Source organism: Dermacentor variabilis, chromosome 10, assembly GCF_050947875.1.
Source record: "Dermacentor variabilis isolate Ectoservices chromosome 10, ASM5094787v1, whole genome shotgun sequence".
In the NCBI taxonomy this organism is placed as follows: Eukaryota; Metazoa; Arthropoda; class Arachnida; order Ixodida; family Ixodidae; genus Dermacentor; species Dermacentor variabilis.
In genome coordinates this window covers 59,395,194-59,414,098 of record NC_134577.1, presented here as the reverse complement: position 1 = coordinate 59,414,098, position 18,905 = coordinate 59,395,194, and the positions used below count along the sequence as shown (strand labels likewise).

Genomic DNA, 18,905 nt, shown 5'->3' with positions numbered 1-18,905 from the left:
GGGATGAAACTGTTCGCTGTACTGACGTAGCACACCGATCATGCAGGCTTGAGAGCACGTGTTCTGCCGCTTTGTCTATAGGCCCTTGAAAACTTCAGCTCAACATTCTGTTCGTGGCTTCAAGAATGGAGTTTACCTGAGATTTGACTTCAGTTGTGAAAATCCGTCACCTTTGGTCTGCTCCAATCTGTAGTCGAATATGTTGAAGTCATACCTTGTTGCATACTAGTTGGTTCATGCTTGAATTATTACCATGCTGCGCAAGATAGACAATAATACAAAAAGAAGACTTCTTGTGAATCTTGCGCGCAAGTTGACAATTAAGGTGTCCAATGCTTCCGTCTCAATTTAAAGCGAACTTGCTCGAATGTGCATGATTTATTTCGGCTTCCTCAAGCTTCGAGCAAAGAAAGATTTCAGCCAGACGCATTTCAGTTTCTTGGCCGATATATATCGGAAATCTTGGCAACGTCGACAATAGGGTGTTACCTATGGAACAGGCTCTACAGCTTCAAACGAACGGTCCAATATTTGGTGTTTCTTGAATATTGAATGCACCTGAACGTGTTCGTGGACAACATAACATCCCCTTCGATGAACAACTGCTTGGAAAGGTCTTCTCTCAGAAAACTCAGTTGGCTTCTTCTATCAATTAGAGCTCGCAGGAAACGACACTGCTCTTGTCGAACGGGCTGTCGAGCAGACTGGTTGCGCATCGCCATTGACGGCGTTGTCATCGGACATTGCTTCAGCGCAGCACGTCTGTTCGATGCGTGAAGCCTTAGTATCGTTGTTCGATGGTGGCAAAGAAAGAAAGGTTGCATACCTCCATTGACAATTCGAGCGTTAGGATCTGTCTATGGGATTCAGTTACTTGGTAACTCTTAAAGGTACAACGGAAGCAACATGGGAGATGGCGTCGAATCTGCTCTTCTCGTCAGTCGATAACTTGTACTCGCAGTTTCCAAAAATGAGCTTCACACTTTTGTAAAATCAACACAGTTGCTTCGAATGGTGCTTCGCTGCATATTGAAAAGAGATTGGCGTAATATTTCTGCGGAAACCCGCAAGGTGGAGAGAAGTACTTAATAAAGGACAAATCAGACATGCACCCTTTCGTAGCAATTGCTACAAAGGAAAACCATACGGGTTCCTGGAAAGAAAAGCCTCGCAGTTGAAGAAAAGTTCGTCCTTGTCCGGCACTCAAACCCGGGACCACCGCCTTTTTGGGGTAGCCGCTCTACCATCTGAGCTTACCAGGCGGCTAGCAGATAGTAGGGCGAAGTCGAATTTGCCAACAACTCGAAGCAAAGGCAAGAGTTTGACGTAATAGCATTGCGGAAACCCGCAAGGTGGAAAGAAGTAATTAATAAAGGAAAAATGAGACATCCACCCGTTCGTAGCAATTGCTAGAAAGGAAACCCATTCGGATTCCCGGAAAGAAAAGCCTCGCAGTTGAAGAAAAATTCGTTCTGGTCCGGGATTCGAACACGGGACCACCGCCTTTCCGCGGCAGCCGATCTACCATCTGAGCTAACCAGGCGGCTGGCAGATGGTAAGGCAGATGGTAGTCGAATTTGTCAACAACTCGAAGCAAAGGCAAGAGAGTAATATTGCCTTTCCCTTTGCTTCAACTGCTAGCCGCCTGGTTAGCTCAGATGGCAGTGCGGCAGCCCCGGAGAGGCGGCGGACCCGGGTTCGAGTCCCGGACGAGGACGAATTTTTCTACAACTGCGAGGCTTTTCTTTCCAGGAACCCGTATGGGTTTCCTTTGTAGCAATTGCTACGAACGGGTGGATGTCTGATTTTCTATTTAATGATTTTGAAGACCAGGTTTGGCGAACGTTTCTTCTAACCTTCATCTCGACTATGCTTATCTCTGTCACGGAGAGATTCATTGCGCTTGAAAACGCAATCATACAAGGCACGAATTATTTTCCTGGCTCGCTGCCTCCAATTGAACAAACGCGATCAATCGTTGAACTTTTGTATCAGTCGTCTTCTGTAGCGCTCGAGACATTGTTGTCAAAATGACTCCGCTGATACGAAACCACCAGACCTGACGGAAGACGTCCCAGTACTACGCATATCAGCATAGATGCATATCCTCTTACATGACTTTAAAGGACGTCATAAGACGTCATACGTGACGCAGGAACATCGAACGCATACTCAAAAAATATTCTTCGTGTATGCATTAGATGTGCGTGAACTTACCTTTGCCTTGAGGGTGTCTTCGCTCTCGAAGAAGATGGCCTTCGTCTTATCGCCTGTCACTTGTGCCACGTTGACGCCCGTGAATAGTTCAATTCGCCTGAACTGCAAATCGGTCTTGCAAGGCTGAAAAAGAACATCTGGGCATCGATCACATATGGCCCGTGCTTCATCGCTTCGAATGTGCAGCTACGACATAACCAAGCAAAACCGGCACGGTTAAGTCTCTTCTGGTCGCCTCGAGCGTACAGAAAATCATAACGCATGGCCGTTCGCTCCACCATATATCCTGTCGATTCAAGTATCTTGTTGTCAACGCATAGGTGGCGTCGGTGAAATTCGTGGTCTGCTTTAGCAACAGCCGCGTCCTACGGCACTTGAGTTTCATCCAGGCGTCAATGAAGCCGCATTCTGAGCTGCAAATAACGAGCTAAGAAGTAGGTGTAGCTATGTCCTGCGCTTCTAAGCTCGAGGTAGGGATTGGGGTCGCGACTCCAGTGGCCGCGTTTGGATGGGGGGTACAATGCAGACACGTTTCTGTCGTCATAGTTCCTCAGCAACAGCAGCTGTAGCTGCGATAACCGCTTAGAGGCATTGTGTGAAACGCTTACGAATTTCGCCCGTTTCTTTGCAAAGACAAAGGCGGTAACGATTTCATATTTAAAGGAAATAAGGGCCACACGATGGATGACAAATGCCTAAAGCTTGAAGTGTTGGTTGCTATGTGCCTTGCAAATAATTAGTGAAAACTCTTCGCCCCATTTGCATGCCGTATGCGATGCGCGTAGTTTGTATTTTCCTGGTCTCCTCGGTGAACTATGCTGGGCGCGATTATATTTCGATGCAGTAAGAAGTGTGCTAGAGTGACAAAGAGCAAATGTTTACTGACTGTATGCTATATTGAAGCACTTTTAAAATATTACTTATTCAAACGTTGCAGGGTTCCATGGTACCGTTATCTGTAATGTTTCTCAGACTCCTCAAACAATTACACATGACGCCGAGTCAATGCAGTGCGTGGAGAAACTTTCCCGTTGCAGGCTTACTTAGAAGCGATGCAAACAATTACCAAACCATCGTTTTTCGTTTTGTGTATTTTCCTTTGTAATACGAGGTTTCTGTTGCTAGTGTTCTCGGTGTTTTCGGTGGTCCTGGGCTTTCGATGTGGTCGGTGACCAAAACAAGGCATTTTGTTCGTATCTGGCGAAATTAAAGGGCACGTTACGGGGAATGCTTAGGCGATGACGCAAGTGTTTCGATGCATTGCGGTATTTGCCTTGCATTACGAATGCAGGAGGTTCGGCGCGTAACTGCAAAATGCCACCCGGATCGAATTTAACGCACGTTTTTGCGAAGTGAAATGCGCGAGCATGAAAGGCAGCGTTTCTAAAACATTCCCGCGTCAAGTGCTCGGTATCTTTATATGGATATTTAGCACTATGTTTCCCACTGTATCGAGGGACCTTTACGAGCTAAACCAAGTTTATATTTGGTTAAACTCAGGGGCTTGTTGTCAGTTTTGTGCAGGCAAACTTCAAAGTGTTTCGGTTAGCTAAGGCCTGTGCAATAAATTATGTCTTCAAGCGCTCCAGAGCGTTATGTTCAGTTTTTACGAGCAGCGAAAAAGTTAGTACGCAGGCGCTGGAATCAGTATAAAAGTGCCTGCAAGATGAAATTTGTGAAAAATAGATGCACCGTTGTGGCAAGTTAGGATACGAATTCAAAATCGCGTATATGAAATGCAGCTCTTGCAATATATTTCTTAAGTGGTCGCTATCACCAGTCAACTCTTGGTCACACCAAGCTTATATTTAGTAAAAATTGGAGCAGGTGTCACAGAATTTTAACGTTTTTGACCTAATTAAGAACGTTACGAATAATTATTCAGCTCTTGTTTTGTTCTTGGTACTACTAGGCATAATACTAAGTTCTCTAAAATAAGTGAGACATTCCGCTTAAGTTTGATGAAAGTAAAGTTATGGTCGATGTGGTTGAAGTTGGTGTGTTTGTTGGAGCCTTTTCAAATAAAACGCAAGCAAACGCTACCAAAAGTTCTGAGTGTGTTTTATGAACAACGCAGAACCTAGCCCGTTGCCTTGGCAGAACTACAAAAGCGACCAAGATAAACTTTGGCATAAATGTGGGGAAGGCTGTTGTAGATCAATGTGGGAAGTTAAATGCGCATGGATCAAATTCAGCTATCTTAAACAATTTCTTAAGTAACTGTTTGAAGGTTTCGTATGGCTGTTTTCAGTTATGCTTCCTAATTTTCTGCAATAACTCTACCTTCACTGAGTTTCAGTTTGGCGCGAATGGAAGGGATGTTAGGTGCAATGTGTGACGAAACTGTAACTTTCCTCGCCTCAATAGAAGCGTTGCAAATAATTCCTAAAGCGTCGTTTATTCTCTTTCTTTGTGCAATATATACGAGGCTTGTAGTAGGTTTGCACCGTACCCTGTGTGAACTAAATAAGGCACCTTGTTTACACTTGTTTACAATTAGGGGCAGACTATGGGTAATATGCAGTCAACCTTCAAACTGTGTGTATTGAATACAAATTTAGCAGTAAATTAGGTATGCAAGCTACCTGGGGCGTTATGGGCGTGTGTTACGGACAACGTAGGATTTATCAAGTTGCCGTGCTGGAAAGGTGAACACAACGGAGAACAAATTTAGTGAAAATACGCTTAGGAGACTCTCTGGCTAATGAACCGGCATGTAAAATTGGTAGGAATGGATTATGTCCTTCTTTAAAATTTCTTAACAATCGTTGAGAGCGTTATATACGTGCAAGTTGTCAAAGGGGCCAGTTATGTACGGGTCAATTATATACGGGCAACGTTTTAAAGTATGTGATTAATTACAGGGAGCTAAAATTCGTGTTGCAGATGTTCAAAAGTAACAGCTTCGCTGGAAATTGGATTGCCATCCTGCAAGGCCACGGAAGCTTGCAACGCCCCCCCCCCCCCAGATTTGTTTTGCGCGTGACACTAACACCAACATCGATTAAACTGGCATACGATATGCGTAGCCTATAGGAAGCTACGCATTTGCTTCACCTGCAACCCTCCACAGATTAAGCGACATCAAACTTCCGCCGAAGCTGTTGAGAAGCGCTACAAATTAGCAGTTCGCAGGTTGGGCAACTGAACTCACGAATGTGAAAAAAGGAATGCGACAGACTTACCACAGCGTCCAGGTTGGTGACGAAGAAGGCGACACATTCGGCGTTGACCATTTCGTCAGTGACGACGTTTCCCGCATAAGGCGTCTTCAAAGTGTAGACAAGTGTGCCGAGCTCGAAGGAAAGACCCATCTTGGTATCCGATGTGTACCGCTTGTCTCTCCTCATCATCTGTGCGATACTCCTCTGTGCGCGGAATGTACACGTAAGTTTTACTAAACAAGGTATGAAGAAGGCGATGGCTATGCAAGGCATCTGCTGGCGCAGAATAAAGCATATACATTAGCCCATGCCTTTGCATACTTGGACAATGATTTAGTAAAACTGTCGTTTGGACAGATAGGTCTGCATTGCAATACGAGCTACAGCAAGGTGGCTGCCAAGCAACGACGGGAAACTAGCTGTCCCTACCTAGTACTGGAACTCATAGAATGTTCACGTGTGCAGTGAGTGGGTACAAGTACATGTTGGTGAAATGTTAAACAGAACCGTTTCTGAACGCATGACTGCTGCGTTGCTGTGACGGCTGAAGAGCGACGAATCCTAACGGAACTAAATTATTCAAAACTGCAAGGTGAGCTTCATGTCGCTGGGCTAGCACTGTGTTCAGAGCACTACGCATCTTCGGAGCACGCCGCACGTCTTGCGAGAAACCGTAACAATCACGTGGGGAGAACTCCTTAGAAGAAACGTTGTGGGCTTCCAGCCCCGCCAACAATGGTGCCCAGTTTGAAGGGCAAGCCGATACCGAAGTTTACACCGATGCAAAGGAGTTATGGCTTCGGTGCCTCGCTGGTACAACGAAAAAAAAATACGGCTTTGAGAAATGGTGATCCCCTGCGCAAGTCACTCTACAACGAACGTGGAGGCCAACTATTCGACAAAGAAAAAAATTAAATCTAGTTAATAGCTTAAAGTCTAAGAGACGTCCACTCCAAGCTTCGTCCGCATACCTGTACGGTCGACTGTCCGAGCATTATCTGTGCTAAGCATGGCAAAAAAAAAAAAGAAAGAGAGACCCAGACTAGGCATCTCATAGAATTGCATGAGTGTAAGATTTCGTTTCTTTTTTTTATTTTTTACGAGGCTGCAGTCGACTGCTCTTCGCTGTGGACTTCCGTCAGTAAAGCGGGCAAGACGAGAATTACTTGTTCCAATCAGTCAGTGCCAGTGTTTACAGGTCGACTACATTATACTTAAACACATCATGAGCACTGGAGCCATTTATTATTCGAGCATATTTCTTTTACACTGAGTGGTAAATCTGCCTCATGCAACGCCTATTGTTGATATGTAATCATAATAAATCAGTCTGCTGAATTTTGCAGAGCACTTCTTCCGCTACGACAGCTTCAGTAATAATGAAGTGACCCTCAAAAATGACGACCACTGCAAACAGAGCAAGCAACAACGCACCAACTACATCGTGAATCTCTCTATTGTCATGCTATTATCCCGAAAAAGATGGCAATTTTTTTTATCAACATGTCTTACTTGGAAAAAAGAAATGATAAATTGGCTTCAGCTTGCATTGCTCCGTGAATTGTGTGCTGCCACCTACCAAAAGCGACAAGGAACACTTAGAGAGAAAATTAGGCTCGTCCACAGCGTCGCTAGAAAAGGCGAAGAACTGCCTTGCGAGCTGAGCTCGTGTTCGGCCGTTTTCACCAAAGTCATGTGAACGAACCAAACTCGTCTAAGGCACGGAGGAAGTGCCTTCTGAGGTGCCCTTCCTCTAATCTTCCCCGCGACCCTCAGAAAATGTCCCCGTCAAGGAATATTTTCAGCAGACCGACCGTCTCGTGTATTCATAGCGCCGTCATTGCCCAGAGAAGACTTACAAGACTACCATGTTCAGCTGCCAGAAACGATACTATTGGCTTTTCGCAAGCACTCCGCATTCAATCTGCTGTCCCCCTTACCTCTGGGATTTGATTCTGGACGGTAAACTGCGATACCTAACACTCGGCACTTTACTAGCTTGAAGGAGGAGCGAGATTAACCCCCGAATTCTGGAACGTCCCGGCACCCCGCGTTTCGCCTCGACTCGCGAAAGTGGACGGCGGCGTTCCCTCTCGACAGATGTCACTGCGGTTCGCTGACACCTCGTGCGAATTCTGGCGAGGTGTAGTGCCTTCTTCAATCAATGGGCGGCGTTGTTCTTAACTCGGTGGAGTGGAGGTAGAGCTTCCAATTGAGTGTCGCTTTAGAATACGGGCCTAAGTTCTCGTTACGTGGTGACGCTGGCATCGAGCACATGTAGTGCCCATGGCGCGCCCGCATGTAAGCTCTATGTTGTGCAGGGCAAATTCTATCCGTGGCTGCATGGACCAGTTTACAGCGCCACTGCATGGACGCTGCCATTATTTAGCACGTGACCACGCCGCCATTGAGCGCGTTTTGGCGTCCACTTCCCGGTAGCGGTCCACTTGCAGTCTGAATGCAGAGAAGCACCATTATCGCTTTCTGGGGAAAATATTGCACGCCAGTGATGCAACGCTCTCGGCCGAAAGCGCAAACGGAACTTTAGTGCTGCTAATAATTTGCACATGGCCTTATTTTATCCGGATGGCAGTAAGCGAGCGCTCCAAGTCGGCAAATGCACGTGTTCGTATGAAGCGATACCCGATTGCGCGTACTTTCTTTGTCTGCCGTTTTCTCGTAACAGCATATAGATTTTACCTCTATTCTCTACTGTGTATTTTGTTGCGGCGGTGGCTATGCGCCAGAAGTTTGTCGATAAAGCTCTTTTGCTTTGCACTAAGCATGTCTCTGTTACTTCCATTACCCCTTACAACAATCTGTTGTTCTGATAGTTCCCAGCGATGCATAGGCTGTGAGAACCATCAGGGCCATATTTAGATGGAGGTCTGCATGTTTAGCGGCGCTAATATTAGCTTATCGGCCACCGAATTTAGTCAGTTAGATTAAAAAGAAGGAAAGCGATAAATGTTCTCCGCACAAAGTCTTTGACGATTAATGTTTCAACGAACCTACAGTCCGTTAAGGATATTTCGGTATATTTGTGGAATAACCGTCACAGGGTTTCCAACAAGACAGCAACTCAATCCATTAATACTCGGCGCTTCGCGGTGGCGGCTTTGGATAACGCTGAGTGTTGTTAGGCAAGCGCGAAAAAGGAGTCCCGCTACAAGTGACGCCTCATGCATTCGTCGTGTCGATGGTGACAATGCGTTGTGTCGCTACGTTGAATAAATGCTAACGCATTACCGTTGAGTGTCATCTTCAGATGGGCCATGCTGCAGCTTTCTTGCTATTGACTGTAATTCGACTGCTACAGCAACGTGTCGTTTCTGTCGACAATGTCTTCATAAATTCGCGATAGCTGCCGAGTACACTTTATGATTTGACCTTAAACGAATGGCATCAACGTACTGAAATATGTAACAGACTGTTGCCTATAAGCTGTAGCTTACAGACGTATAGAGGCGTCCAATCATAGAATGTTTCCATCGAATCAATCGCAAATATTTGAAAAAGACACATCCACTCGAAAGGTGAAGCACCGATTGCGATAGCAAATTAGAGAGCTAAACGAAGTAAGGCTAGTAGTTTTATCAGGTGGATACAATGCGATATAAACATTCGCTTACTAACTAAATTAAAAGCCTGCTGTCACGAGCGCGTGGGCAAACACGAACCCATCTCAATCGATGACCGCGTGCAACCGTCGTCAAAGCGCTGGCGTGATGAAACGCGAAGTAGCTGTGAGCGAATTCGCCTTCGTGCTGCCTGTGACTTCAATGCTAGGCATGTTGAAGAAAACGCACACGAAGCCATCAGCTATCTCTGGCGGCGCAGCCTTCGAACCCGTCACACAGACGACCTCCAAGAGAGGGCGCGGGCGGCCGCGCTCATCCGCCATAGCCGGAGTAGAAGAGGAAATGCCCACTAATAGGACCCCCTCGCCCTCTAAGCACGCGCACATCTCACGCCACCCCCTCCTCCCCCCCGTTGGCCCCTTTGCTGCACGCGCAAGAAGACGCGCCGCTTCAAGCCACTGTGTTCTGCGCTCGCCTTCGCGAGCTTTTCCTCGCACCTACAGCATACGGCGACTTCATACAAAACCTCGCAGCGACACCGCTGGAGGAAATTCCCCTTTAATGTGCATATATAATTGCTGCCGAAATAAACGGCCTTCGCATATCGAATTGAATGCCAAATATTGCTCAGTTTTACCACATTCAAATTTGTAGATTAGATGTATCTAATATGTAGTCATCCTATCTCGTGCACCATTAAACTGATAACAGCGAAACAAAGTTCGCCACATGCACGTCACAGAGCGTCACGTTCTTTGAACGATAACCCGGTGGTAGTCACGTGTGTGTGGAATTGCGCTGCTGAGCTCGAGGGCGCGGTATCGAATCCTGTGCGCGGCGGCCGCATTTATGTGATGCGAAATGCAAAAAAAAAGGTCGTGTCGGCCTTTAGGTGCACCTTGAAGAACACCAGGTGGTCAAAATTATTTCAGGGTCCACTACTACGGCGTTCCTCATAATCATGTCGTGGTTCCGGTGCGTATGTTGTCTCATAATTCGAATGTTTTTCGTTCACTGGCGGATTAGCCTACAGGTATTTTTTCGCAGATTCGGTCCATCGCTTTAAACAATCCAAATATCGTGAGATCGACCAAGCAATATGTTGCTTTGACTAGATCGAGACAACTAATTCGCGTGTCGCCCAGGGCGAGGCAGGATTATTTAACGACCGGAAACTACACTACACAGAAACATTGTCCTCCATACGTTAGCTCAGCCAATGTTGCTTACGCGCCGCAGCTGCGGCTTTCCTGCATCACAATCATGTGCGAGAGCTTCCGCTTGGCATCTGTATTCCTCCCTACAGACGGCAGTAATTCTTTACCATTGTACTATTCCATAGAGGCGAATATTCAACAACCTCGAATATTTACTGCTGGAATCGCACACGAATTAAGAGACTATTGGAGTCGTATTCGGTATTTTTTAAACTTGCACGCCCCTACTTTGCTTTTTTTTTATAGATGTTCAAGATTTTCGTAACGGAAGCACGTTACTCACAATGTCAGGTGCCCGGTCGGCTTCCTTGACAGCCGATGCCTTGAACGCGCTGTTGTCGAAAACGGAAGGTGGGTGGCTGTAGCAGGTACCATCTCTATCGGTCCATCCCACAGAGCTGTAGGCGATGACCGTGTCCGCCACGTGGTTGCTGTAGCAAATTGATATACAATGCGCCTTGTTCAGTGATGAACGGGAGAAAAAAGAACTTTCTTTATGAATGAGACAGTTCGTGTCCATATACAGGCAACCAACAAAGTTCGTCAGACGACGGCATGTCGTTGGCTGGAGCTCGTGTTTTGACAAAGGTCGTTGCCTCCGGCAAGGCCACCACGCTGGCAACGTGCAGTTGTTCTCTGACGGAGACAAGTGCATTTCGCGAAGCACTGCTTTCATCCACGAAAGATTCCTTCTCTGACCACCCGTTCACTTTCTGTGAGAACGTGTTTAACGACTCATGCACACTCCTAAAGGGCATGCAATACATCTATGGTGCCCAGGTAAGAGGTATAAAAGAACACAGCGCTTACATCTAAGATCCAGAAATATGTTGCACTTCGTGATGCACTTTCACGGGGAACAACCGTTCAAAATGAAATAAAAATGAAGCAAAAACAAGAGGTAGAGAAATTACGAAGGACAAATTGCGGAATGATTCGCATAAGCAATATTCTCATGAAAAGGTTCGCGCAAGGCATAGTTTCACAGTCAAGCTCAATTTTTGGCACTCCGCTATGCGGTCCGACATAGACGCCACAGGGTGAGCGATTCTCGTAATTCAATCGGGCTCATCCAAGCGGTTTTCCACCACCACGCTAGAGCGCATCTAAAACATCGCCCCGCAAGTGAGCCGCTTATCGTGTTTTTCATTTAAGAAATTTATATTCATTTTTTAGTTTTTTTCCTTCGGAAACTGCTGCATGATCGTGAATGTCGCTGTAGTGTGGGGCTTCGGATTAAGTTTGACCTTCCACCTGAAGTAATTGAATGCGGGACTAGCGGGCACAATATCGTACGTCACGTCAGTCACTTGTGGAAGGACGCGGTATGGTCCGGTACAGCGAGGATGGAGCTTTTCAGACAGGCCCACACGCCGGGAAGGGGACCAGAGTAGCACGAAGGCACCTTGAGCAAAATGTTCGTCATGGTGTCGCTGGTTATAAAGGCGCTTATGATGCTCTTGGAGAGGACATAAATCTAATACGGGCCATCTGCAGCGCGTAATCAGCCCGCACAATGGCGTCGCGTGCATCTCTACTAGTTGAAGTGGAGAAGAAAGAATTGTGTCTAACGGTAAAGTTGCTTCACGTCCGAACGATAAAAAGGAGAGTATCCAGCAGTGTCGTGGCGAGAGGAAGTCTATGCGAATGTCAGGTATGGCAGTGCAAGGTCCAAATCATAGTGGTCAGCTGACACATACTGCGAAAGGAAGTCTGCTTACGTCCGATTCAAGCGCTTGGTGAGCCCGTTCTTCTGTGGGATATATGACGTGGTTATCTTGTGCTGCGTGGGCTAGGCGCGCAGGATGTCCTCGATGACTTTCGACAGGAAGGTCCGGCCTCAATCAGTCAGTCATTGAAGTGGGGTACCATGTACTAAAATTATGTTACGGAAGAGAATGTCCGCCACGTCTGTAGCAGAGCTGGTCGACTATGCTTGTGTCATTGCATAGCACAATCCATTCGTCTCCTGAAGCAGATGTAGCAAAGGGTTCGATATGGCGCAAACCTTCGCGCAAGAGGGGCGCAGATGGAACGTCGATGGGTTGAAGATACCTAGCAGGAAGTGTAGACGGTTTCATTCGGCGTTAACAGAGCTCGCAGGCGCTGACATAACGTTGTACGGAGTGAGCTAGGTCAAGTGAATAGAAAAGATGGCTCACGCGGTCATGTGTGAGTGTGAAACTAAGGTGGCCAGCGGTTGGGGCGCCGTACAGCTCACGAATAACTGTGTAGCACAGGTGTGATGGCATAACTAGGAGGTGGTCAGCACCGTCAGGGTACACGTTACGCCGATGCAAAGTACCATCCTTCAGGGTGAACATTCACAAAGAGGACTCGCTAGCAGAGGATTCCAGGCGCTCGATTATTCCTCTTAATAAGGCATACCTTAATCAACTGGCTCAGGGAAAAGACGCAATTGAGGGATTCAGTGTGCAAAGAGTCACAGTCGGCCACAGGGTAGTGGGTCAAGCAATACGCATCATTGTGCAGGCTCTCTGTCTTGCGTACGACTATGCAGGTGTACTCTTGCAAGCGCAGTGCCCATAGAGCGAGCCTGCCTGTAGGGTCTTTCAAAGAGGCAAGCCAACAGACGGCATGGTGGTAGGAAACTACAGTGAATGGTCGGCCTAATATATAAGGGCGAAATTTTTCCACCGCTCACACGAGAGCAAGGCACTCATGTTCTGTAAATGAGTAATTTGTCCCCGATACGAACAGTAGCCTGCTTGCATAAACGATTACTTCATTCTCTCCCCGCTGACGTTGGGCCGAGACGGCGCCCATTTTGTAGCTACTTGCGTCAGTGCGGATTTCGGTTGAGTAAATAACATAAGCGTGTATGCTACTTCAACCCATGAAGCAGAGAGCCCATGTGGCCGGGGCATTGCGCAGACCGAAAGTAAAGCCCATCAGGAGCTACAAAAGCCGTTTTCTCCCGGTCACTGGAGTCCACAGCAATCTACCAATATTCAGATCAAAGGTCTATAGAAGAGAAGTAAGCGTCACCATACAGACAGTCAAGGGCATCATCAACCTGCGGTTAGGGGTAAGCGTCTTTCTTAGTAGTGTTGTTGAGATACCGATAATCTACACACAGGTGCCGTGATCCACCCTCCTTTTTCATTAAAACACCAGGGGGTGCCCAGCGACTGGAGGATGGCTGGATAATATTCTTCGCAAGCATCTTCTTTCCTGTTTTCTCCTTGCTGAATGACGCTTCGCTCAGACGCAGACACTCGATAGGAACGATCGGTGAAGAGAGCTGGCATCGCTGTGTATGCGATGCGGGACAACGAATGCCTGGTCCAAAGACCAATTACTGAAGTCGAAAATGTCTCTATACGGTTCTAGAATACATCTGAGGACGACAGTGTGTTCAGGCGGAAGGTCATTAGAGAGTTATAGCTCAGAGAGCCAGTGGGCCAGCGGGCTCAGCGGGACAGCGTAGACACCACTGTGCATGTGGTACCACACATGCCCAGTGGTGTCTATGCTGGCCCGCTGGGCCCTCCGCCCGGCTGGCTGGCTGAGCTATAACTCTGTATTTGCGATCATGCTGTGAATTTCGCGGCTTCCACAAGTTGTCGGCATCCGCGTGCTCGTCGGGGCCATGTAGCATCCATTGCAAAACCTCCTAGCTCAAAGTCTTGCAGTGGACAAAGGTAGGCTACGGAAAGCCCCTTTAGAAGTACTTGCTTCACGAAGCCGAAATTCTCAAGTGAAAGACAGGTTCGGCTTTCTTAATGCTCGGGACCGCGTAGGGTGCGGCGACACCTTGCGTGAACCCTGTCATAAAGCGACATGCGATGCACACAGAGTGCGCCGAGTGCTGATAGCTTCGTGTTCGCTGTGCTATCGCCACTTAGTACGCGTTGACGAGTCAGCACGAAGGTGAATTCTCTCGCCGCCCCTGCCGCGCGGTCTCACTCCAGCTCTATGATAGCAAGTATTCGCGGTCAGCGAGTGAAATACACTATACTAATGGGCGACTTTAATGCCAAGGTAGGCAAGAAGCAGGCTGGAGACAAGGCAGTGGGTGAATATGGCATAGGCACTAGGAATAGCAGGGGAGAGTTATTAGTAGAGTTTGCGGAACAGAATAATATGAGGATAATGAATACCTTCTTCCGCAAGCGGGATAGCCGAAAGTGGACGTGGAGGAGCCCGAACGGCGAGACTAGAAATGAAATAGACTTCATACTCTGTGCTAACCCTGGCATCATACAAGATGTGGACGTGCTCGGCAAGGTGCGCTGCAGTGACCACAGGATGGTAAGAACTCGAATTAGCCTACACCTGAGGAGGGAACGGCAGAAACTGGTACATAAGAAGCCGATCAATGAGTTAGCGGTAAGAGGGAAAATAGAGGAATTCCAGATCAAGCTACAGAACAGGTATTCAGCTTTAACTCAGGAAGAGGACCTTAGTGTTCAAGCAATAAACGACAATCTTGTGGGCATCATTAAGGAGTGTGCAATGGAAGTCGGTGGTAACTCCGTTAGGCAGGATACCAGCAAACTATCGCAGGAGACGAAAGATCTGATCAAGAAACGCCAATGTATGAAAGCATCTAACCCTACAGCTAGAATAGAACTTGCAGAACTTTCGAAGTTAATCAACAAGCGTAAGACAGCTGACATAAGGAAGTATAATATGGATAGAATTGAACATGCTCTCAGGAACGGAGGAAGCCTAAAAACAGTGAAGAAGAAACTAGGAATTGGCAAGAATCAGATGTATGCGTTAAGAGACAAAGCCGGCAATATCATTACTAATATGGATGAGATAGTTCAAGTGGCTGAGGAGTTCTATAGAGATTTATACAGTACCAGTGGCATCCACGACGATAATGGAAGAGAAAATAGTCTAGAGGAATTCGAAATCCCGAAGGTAACGCCGGAAGAAGTAAAGAAAGCCTTAGGAGATATGCAAAGGGGGAAGGCAGCTGGGGAGGATCAGGTAACAGCAGATTTGTTGAAGGATGGTGGACAGATTGTTCTAGAGAAACTGGCCACCCTGTATACGCAATGCCTCATGACCTCGAGCGTACCGGAATCTTGGAAGAACGCTAACATAATCCTAATCCATAAGAAAGGGGACGCCAAAGACTTGAAAAATTATAGTCCGATCAGCTTACTGTCCGTTGCCTACAAAGTATTTACTAAGGTAATTGCAAATAGAATCAGGAACACCTTAGACTTCTGTCAGCCAAAGGACCAGGCAGGATTCCGTAAAGGCTACTCAACAATAGACCATATTCACACTATCAATCAAGTGATAGAGAAATGTGCAGAATATAACCAACCCTTATATGTAGCTTTCATTGATTACGAGAAAGCGTTTGATTCAGTCGAAACCTCAGCAGTCATGGAGGCATTACAGAATCAGGGTGTAGATGAGCCATATGTAAAAATACTGGAAGATATCTATAGCGGCTCCATAGCCACCGTAGTCCTCCATAAAGCAAGCAACAAAATCCCAATAAAGAAAGGCGTCAGGCAGAGAGATACGATATCTCCAATGCTATTCACAGCGTGTTTACAGGAGGTATTCAGAGACCTGGATTGAGAAGAATTGGGGATAAAAGTTAATGGAGAATACCTTAGTAACTTGCGATTCGCTGATGATATTGCCTTGCTTAGTAACTCAGGGGACCAATTGCAATGCATGCTCACTGACCTGGAGAGGCAAAGCAGAAGAGTGGGTCTAAAAATTAATCTGCAGAAAACTAAAGTAATGCTTAACAGTCTCGGGACAGAACAGCAATTTACAATAGGCAGCGAGGCACTGGAAGTCGTAAGGGAATACATCCACTTAGGGCAGGTAGTGACGGCGGATCCGGATCATGAGACGGAAATAATCAGAAGAATAAGAATGGGCTGGGGTGCGTTTGGCAGGCATTCCCAAATCATGAACAGCAGGTTGCCATTATCCCTCAAGAGAAAAGTATATAATAGCTGTGTCTTACCAGTACTCACCTACGGGGCAGAAACCTGGAGGCTTACTAAAAGGGTTCTACTCAAATTGAGGACGACACAACGAGCTATGGAAAGAAGAATGATAGGTGTAACGTTAAGGGATGAGAAAAGAGCAGATTGGGTGAGGGAACAAACGCGAGTTAATGACATCTTAGTTGAAATCAAGAAAAATAAATGGGCATGGGCAGGACATGTAATGAGGAGGGAAGATAACCGATGGTCATTAAGGGTTACGGACTGGATTCCAAGGGAAGGGAAGCGTAGCAGGGGGCGGCAGAAAGTTAGGTGGGCGGATGAGATTAAGAAGTTTGCAGGGACGACATGGCCACAATTAGTACATGACCGGGGTTGTTGGAGAAGTATGGGAGAGGCCTTTGCCCTGCAGTGGGCGTAACCAGGCTGATGATGATGGTGATGATCATGAGTGAAATCTGCTAATGTGTGCCTGTGCGTTCGTGACACCATGCTTCTTATTTAGTTAGTAAGCAGTTGTTTACAATTTTATACACCCGATAAACATAACATCCTTAATTTGTGTAACTGTCTATACTCTCAGGCGAAACTGCGACTTTCTTTATTGTGTTCGTAACGACGAGAAACGCAACACTAGAGTTCGGTGCTTGCTGTCTCGCAGAGTACTTGCGGTACAATATACGCGTCTTACTGTGTCACAATGTTAAAGTGTGAGACCAGGCGAGTTCACGCGAAAGCCATTTATGCTGCAAATACAAGCCGACGGGTTGCATGGTTTGGGTCTGCAGTATTCCATTTGTTAGAAATTTTGCTAGAGAAGCCGACATTGAAAAATAGAACAAATGGACATTTGAACACTTTTTGGGCGTGCTCTAAAGATGAGAGATGAAAGAAATGGCGTCAATAATCGTTATATGCTTACTTGACAGCATCGGTGAAAATGCTCTGCAGGACTCCATAGGCGTTTTGGTCGCGATAATTGGACATTCCGAGAGCTATTAACGTTTTCCTGCTGGCGTCGCTGCCTTGAAGGTTTTTCAGTTTCTGGAAAGAAATGCGTTAGGACGCATAATAAGACGAGATCAGCGCATGTACCCTTGAATATACTAGACAGAGATAACTGACAAAAAATAAAAAGACGAGTAATGATGATTGTTCTTTGATTGCTTTTATCAGCATGGTATTTGTTCCTGCTTTCTTGCTTCTTTAGTTTATAGTTTACCATCACGAAATTTTATTTCCGTGCCATGAATGTACTATGAAGAATATGGACTTGTGTTTGTTCCCAATTCTTCTATTTCATAAAGCCAGCGTGACACTTCTCTGCAAGCAGGCCAAGCACACAACAGAATGCAAAAAAACGTCACGTACAATTAAATGATCCTAATAAAGAAGCGGATTTGGACACAGGACGCGTTGACGTGGAGAAGGCTGGCCGCTATGAAAGTCATGATTCTTAGTAGGGAAAAAAAACTAGTTAGGAGGATCTCTCCACGCTCTGCGTCCCCGCTCTTTTGGCAGCTTCGCGTCGTGAGAGATGCAAGTCTCGCAGATTGTTAACCTAGGTTTTCGACTCCAGTAGACCCAAATTACTTTTCTTGCTTTGTTTGCTTACCTGTAAAAGCGCATTCCATATGCATGCGATTATTCCGTCGTCATAAGTGGGCTTGACCTTCGTCTAACAAGTCCACGAACTTGTTATTGCGTAGAATACGCATTTACCACCACTTCGATCGGCGCACACGCATTGCATCTTGAAGTGATAATGCGCGATGGGTGTTTTCACCCTCGTTTGTTTCCGTTCCCGCCCTTTAAGGGCAAAGTTTTTCGCTTTGTACTTCGCCGTTGTTTCGTGACCGTGACTGCCGCCTGGCTGTTCGCTTGCCGAATATGCCAACCAATCACAGCACAGTACGCGCGCGACGCACGCCGCTGGGTTCCTTGCAACACCACCAGATGGCGCTCGCCTCCGCGCATGCGCGGAGAAATGCAGCCATAATGAAGCAGAGAGCGCTATGGGGACGGGACGAGGGTCCCGTTGCAGTCTTTGACTTTGGGACCCTCGTCTGTATAAAGTACCTTAGCAATTCGTTGTATTTAAAGAATACTAAACTGAAACTGAAACAATAGATACGACATGCTCCGGGGTATGTGGAAAGATGTTATGGTTCCAGGGCTTACTTTTGGAAATGCTGTTGTTTGCTTTAAATCAGGGGTACAATTAGGACTTGATGGGAACCAAAGGTCAGTGGGGCGCCTCGCATTGGGCCCTCACGGAAAGACTACAAATGAAGCTGTGCAGGTTGATATGGGCAGGACTAGTTTTGAAGTGAGGGAAACTTGCAGTAAAAATGATTATGAAGAATGACTGAGGAATATTTAAGAAAGTAAACGGGCTGGGAGAGTTTTTGAGATACCTGTACAGGAAACACATTAATTCAAAGGGGAGGAAAGGAACTATGAAGCTTACCAGCAAGTATGCGGTCTGTAAGGTGGCCAACTCAGCAACAAAGAACGTCAAGCGGAAAGTCAGAAAGGCTGAAATAATCTCATGGGCGGCGGCAATGGAAAAGAAACTTGCCATGAGTAACTACTTAAGAGGAAAAAACGAAATCCGGAAGGAAACAATTTATGATAACTCAAACGGAAGCCCATTACTTTCCGAAGCGAGATCGGGATGCCTTAGAACACGCACATATAAAGCGACGTATAAGAAGGAAGAAGCATGTCCTTGCTGCGGTAAAGCTAGGGAAACGATGGAGCATGTTTTAT

General features: G+C 46.5%; 1 protein-coding gene across 1 annotated transcript in view; it reads right to left on the bottom strand.

The window, feature by feature from the left end:
* LOC142559260 (uncharacterized) overlaps positions 1-18,905 on the bottom strand; it is a 41,081-nt gene that overhangs the window by 2,227 nt on the left and 19,949 nt on the right. Inside the window, exons 4-7 of the mRNA XM_075670884.1 lie at positions 17,056-17,177; positions 10,463-10,610; positions 5,403-5,585; positions 2,218-2,340 (exon numbers count right to left, since the gene is read on the bottom strand). Coding sequence (XP_075526999.1) covers positions 2,218-2,340; positions 5,403-5,585; positions 10,463-10,610; positions 17,056-17,177 — 576 coding nt within the window. The remainder of the gene's footprint in view (positions 1-2,217; positions 2,341-5,402; positions 5,586-10,462; positions 10,611-17,055; positions 17,178-18,905) is intronic.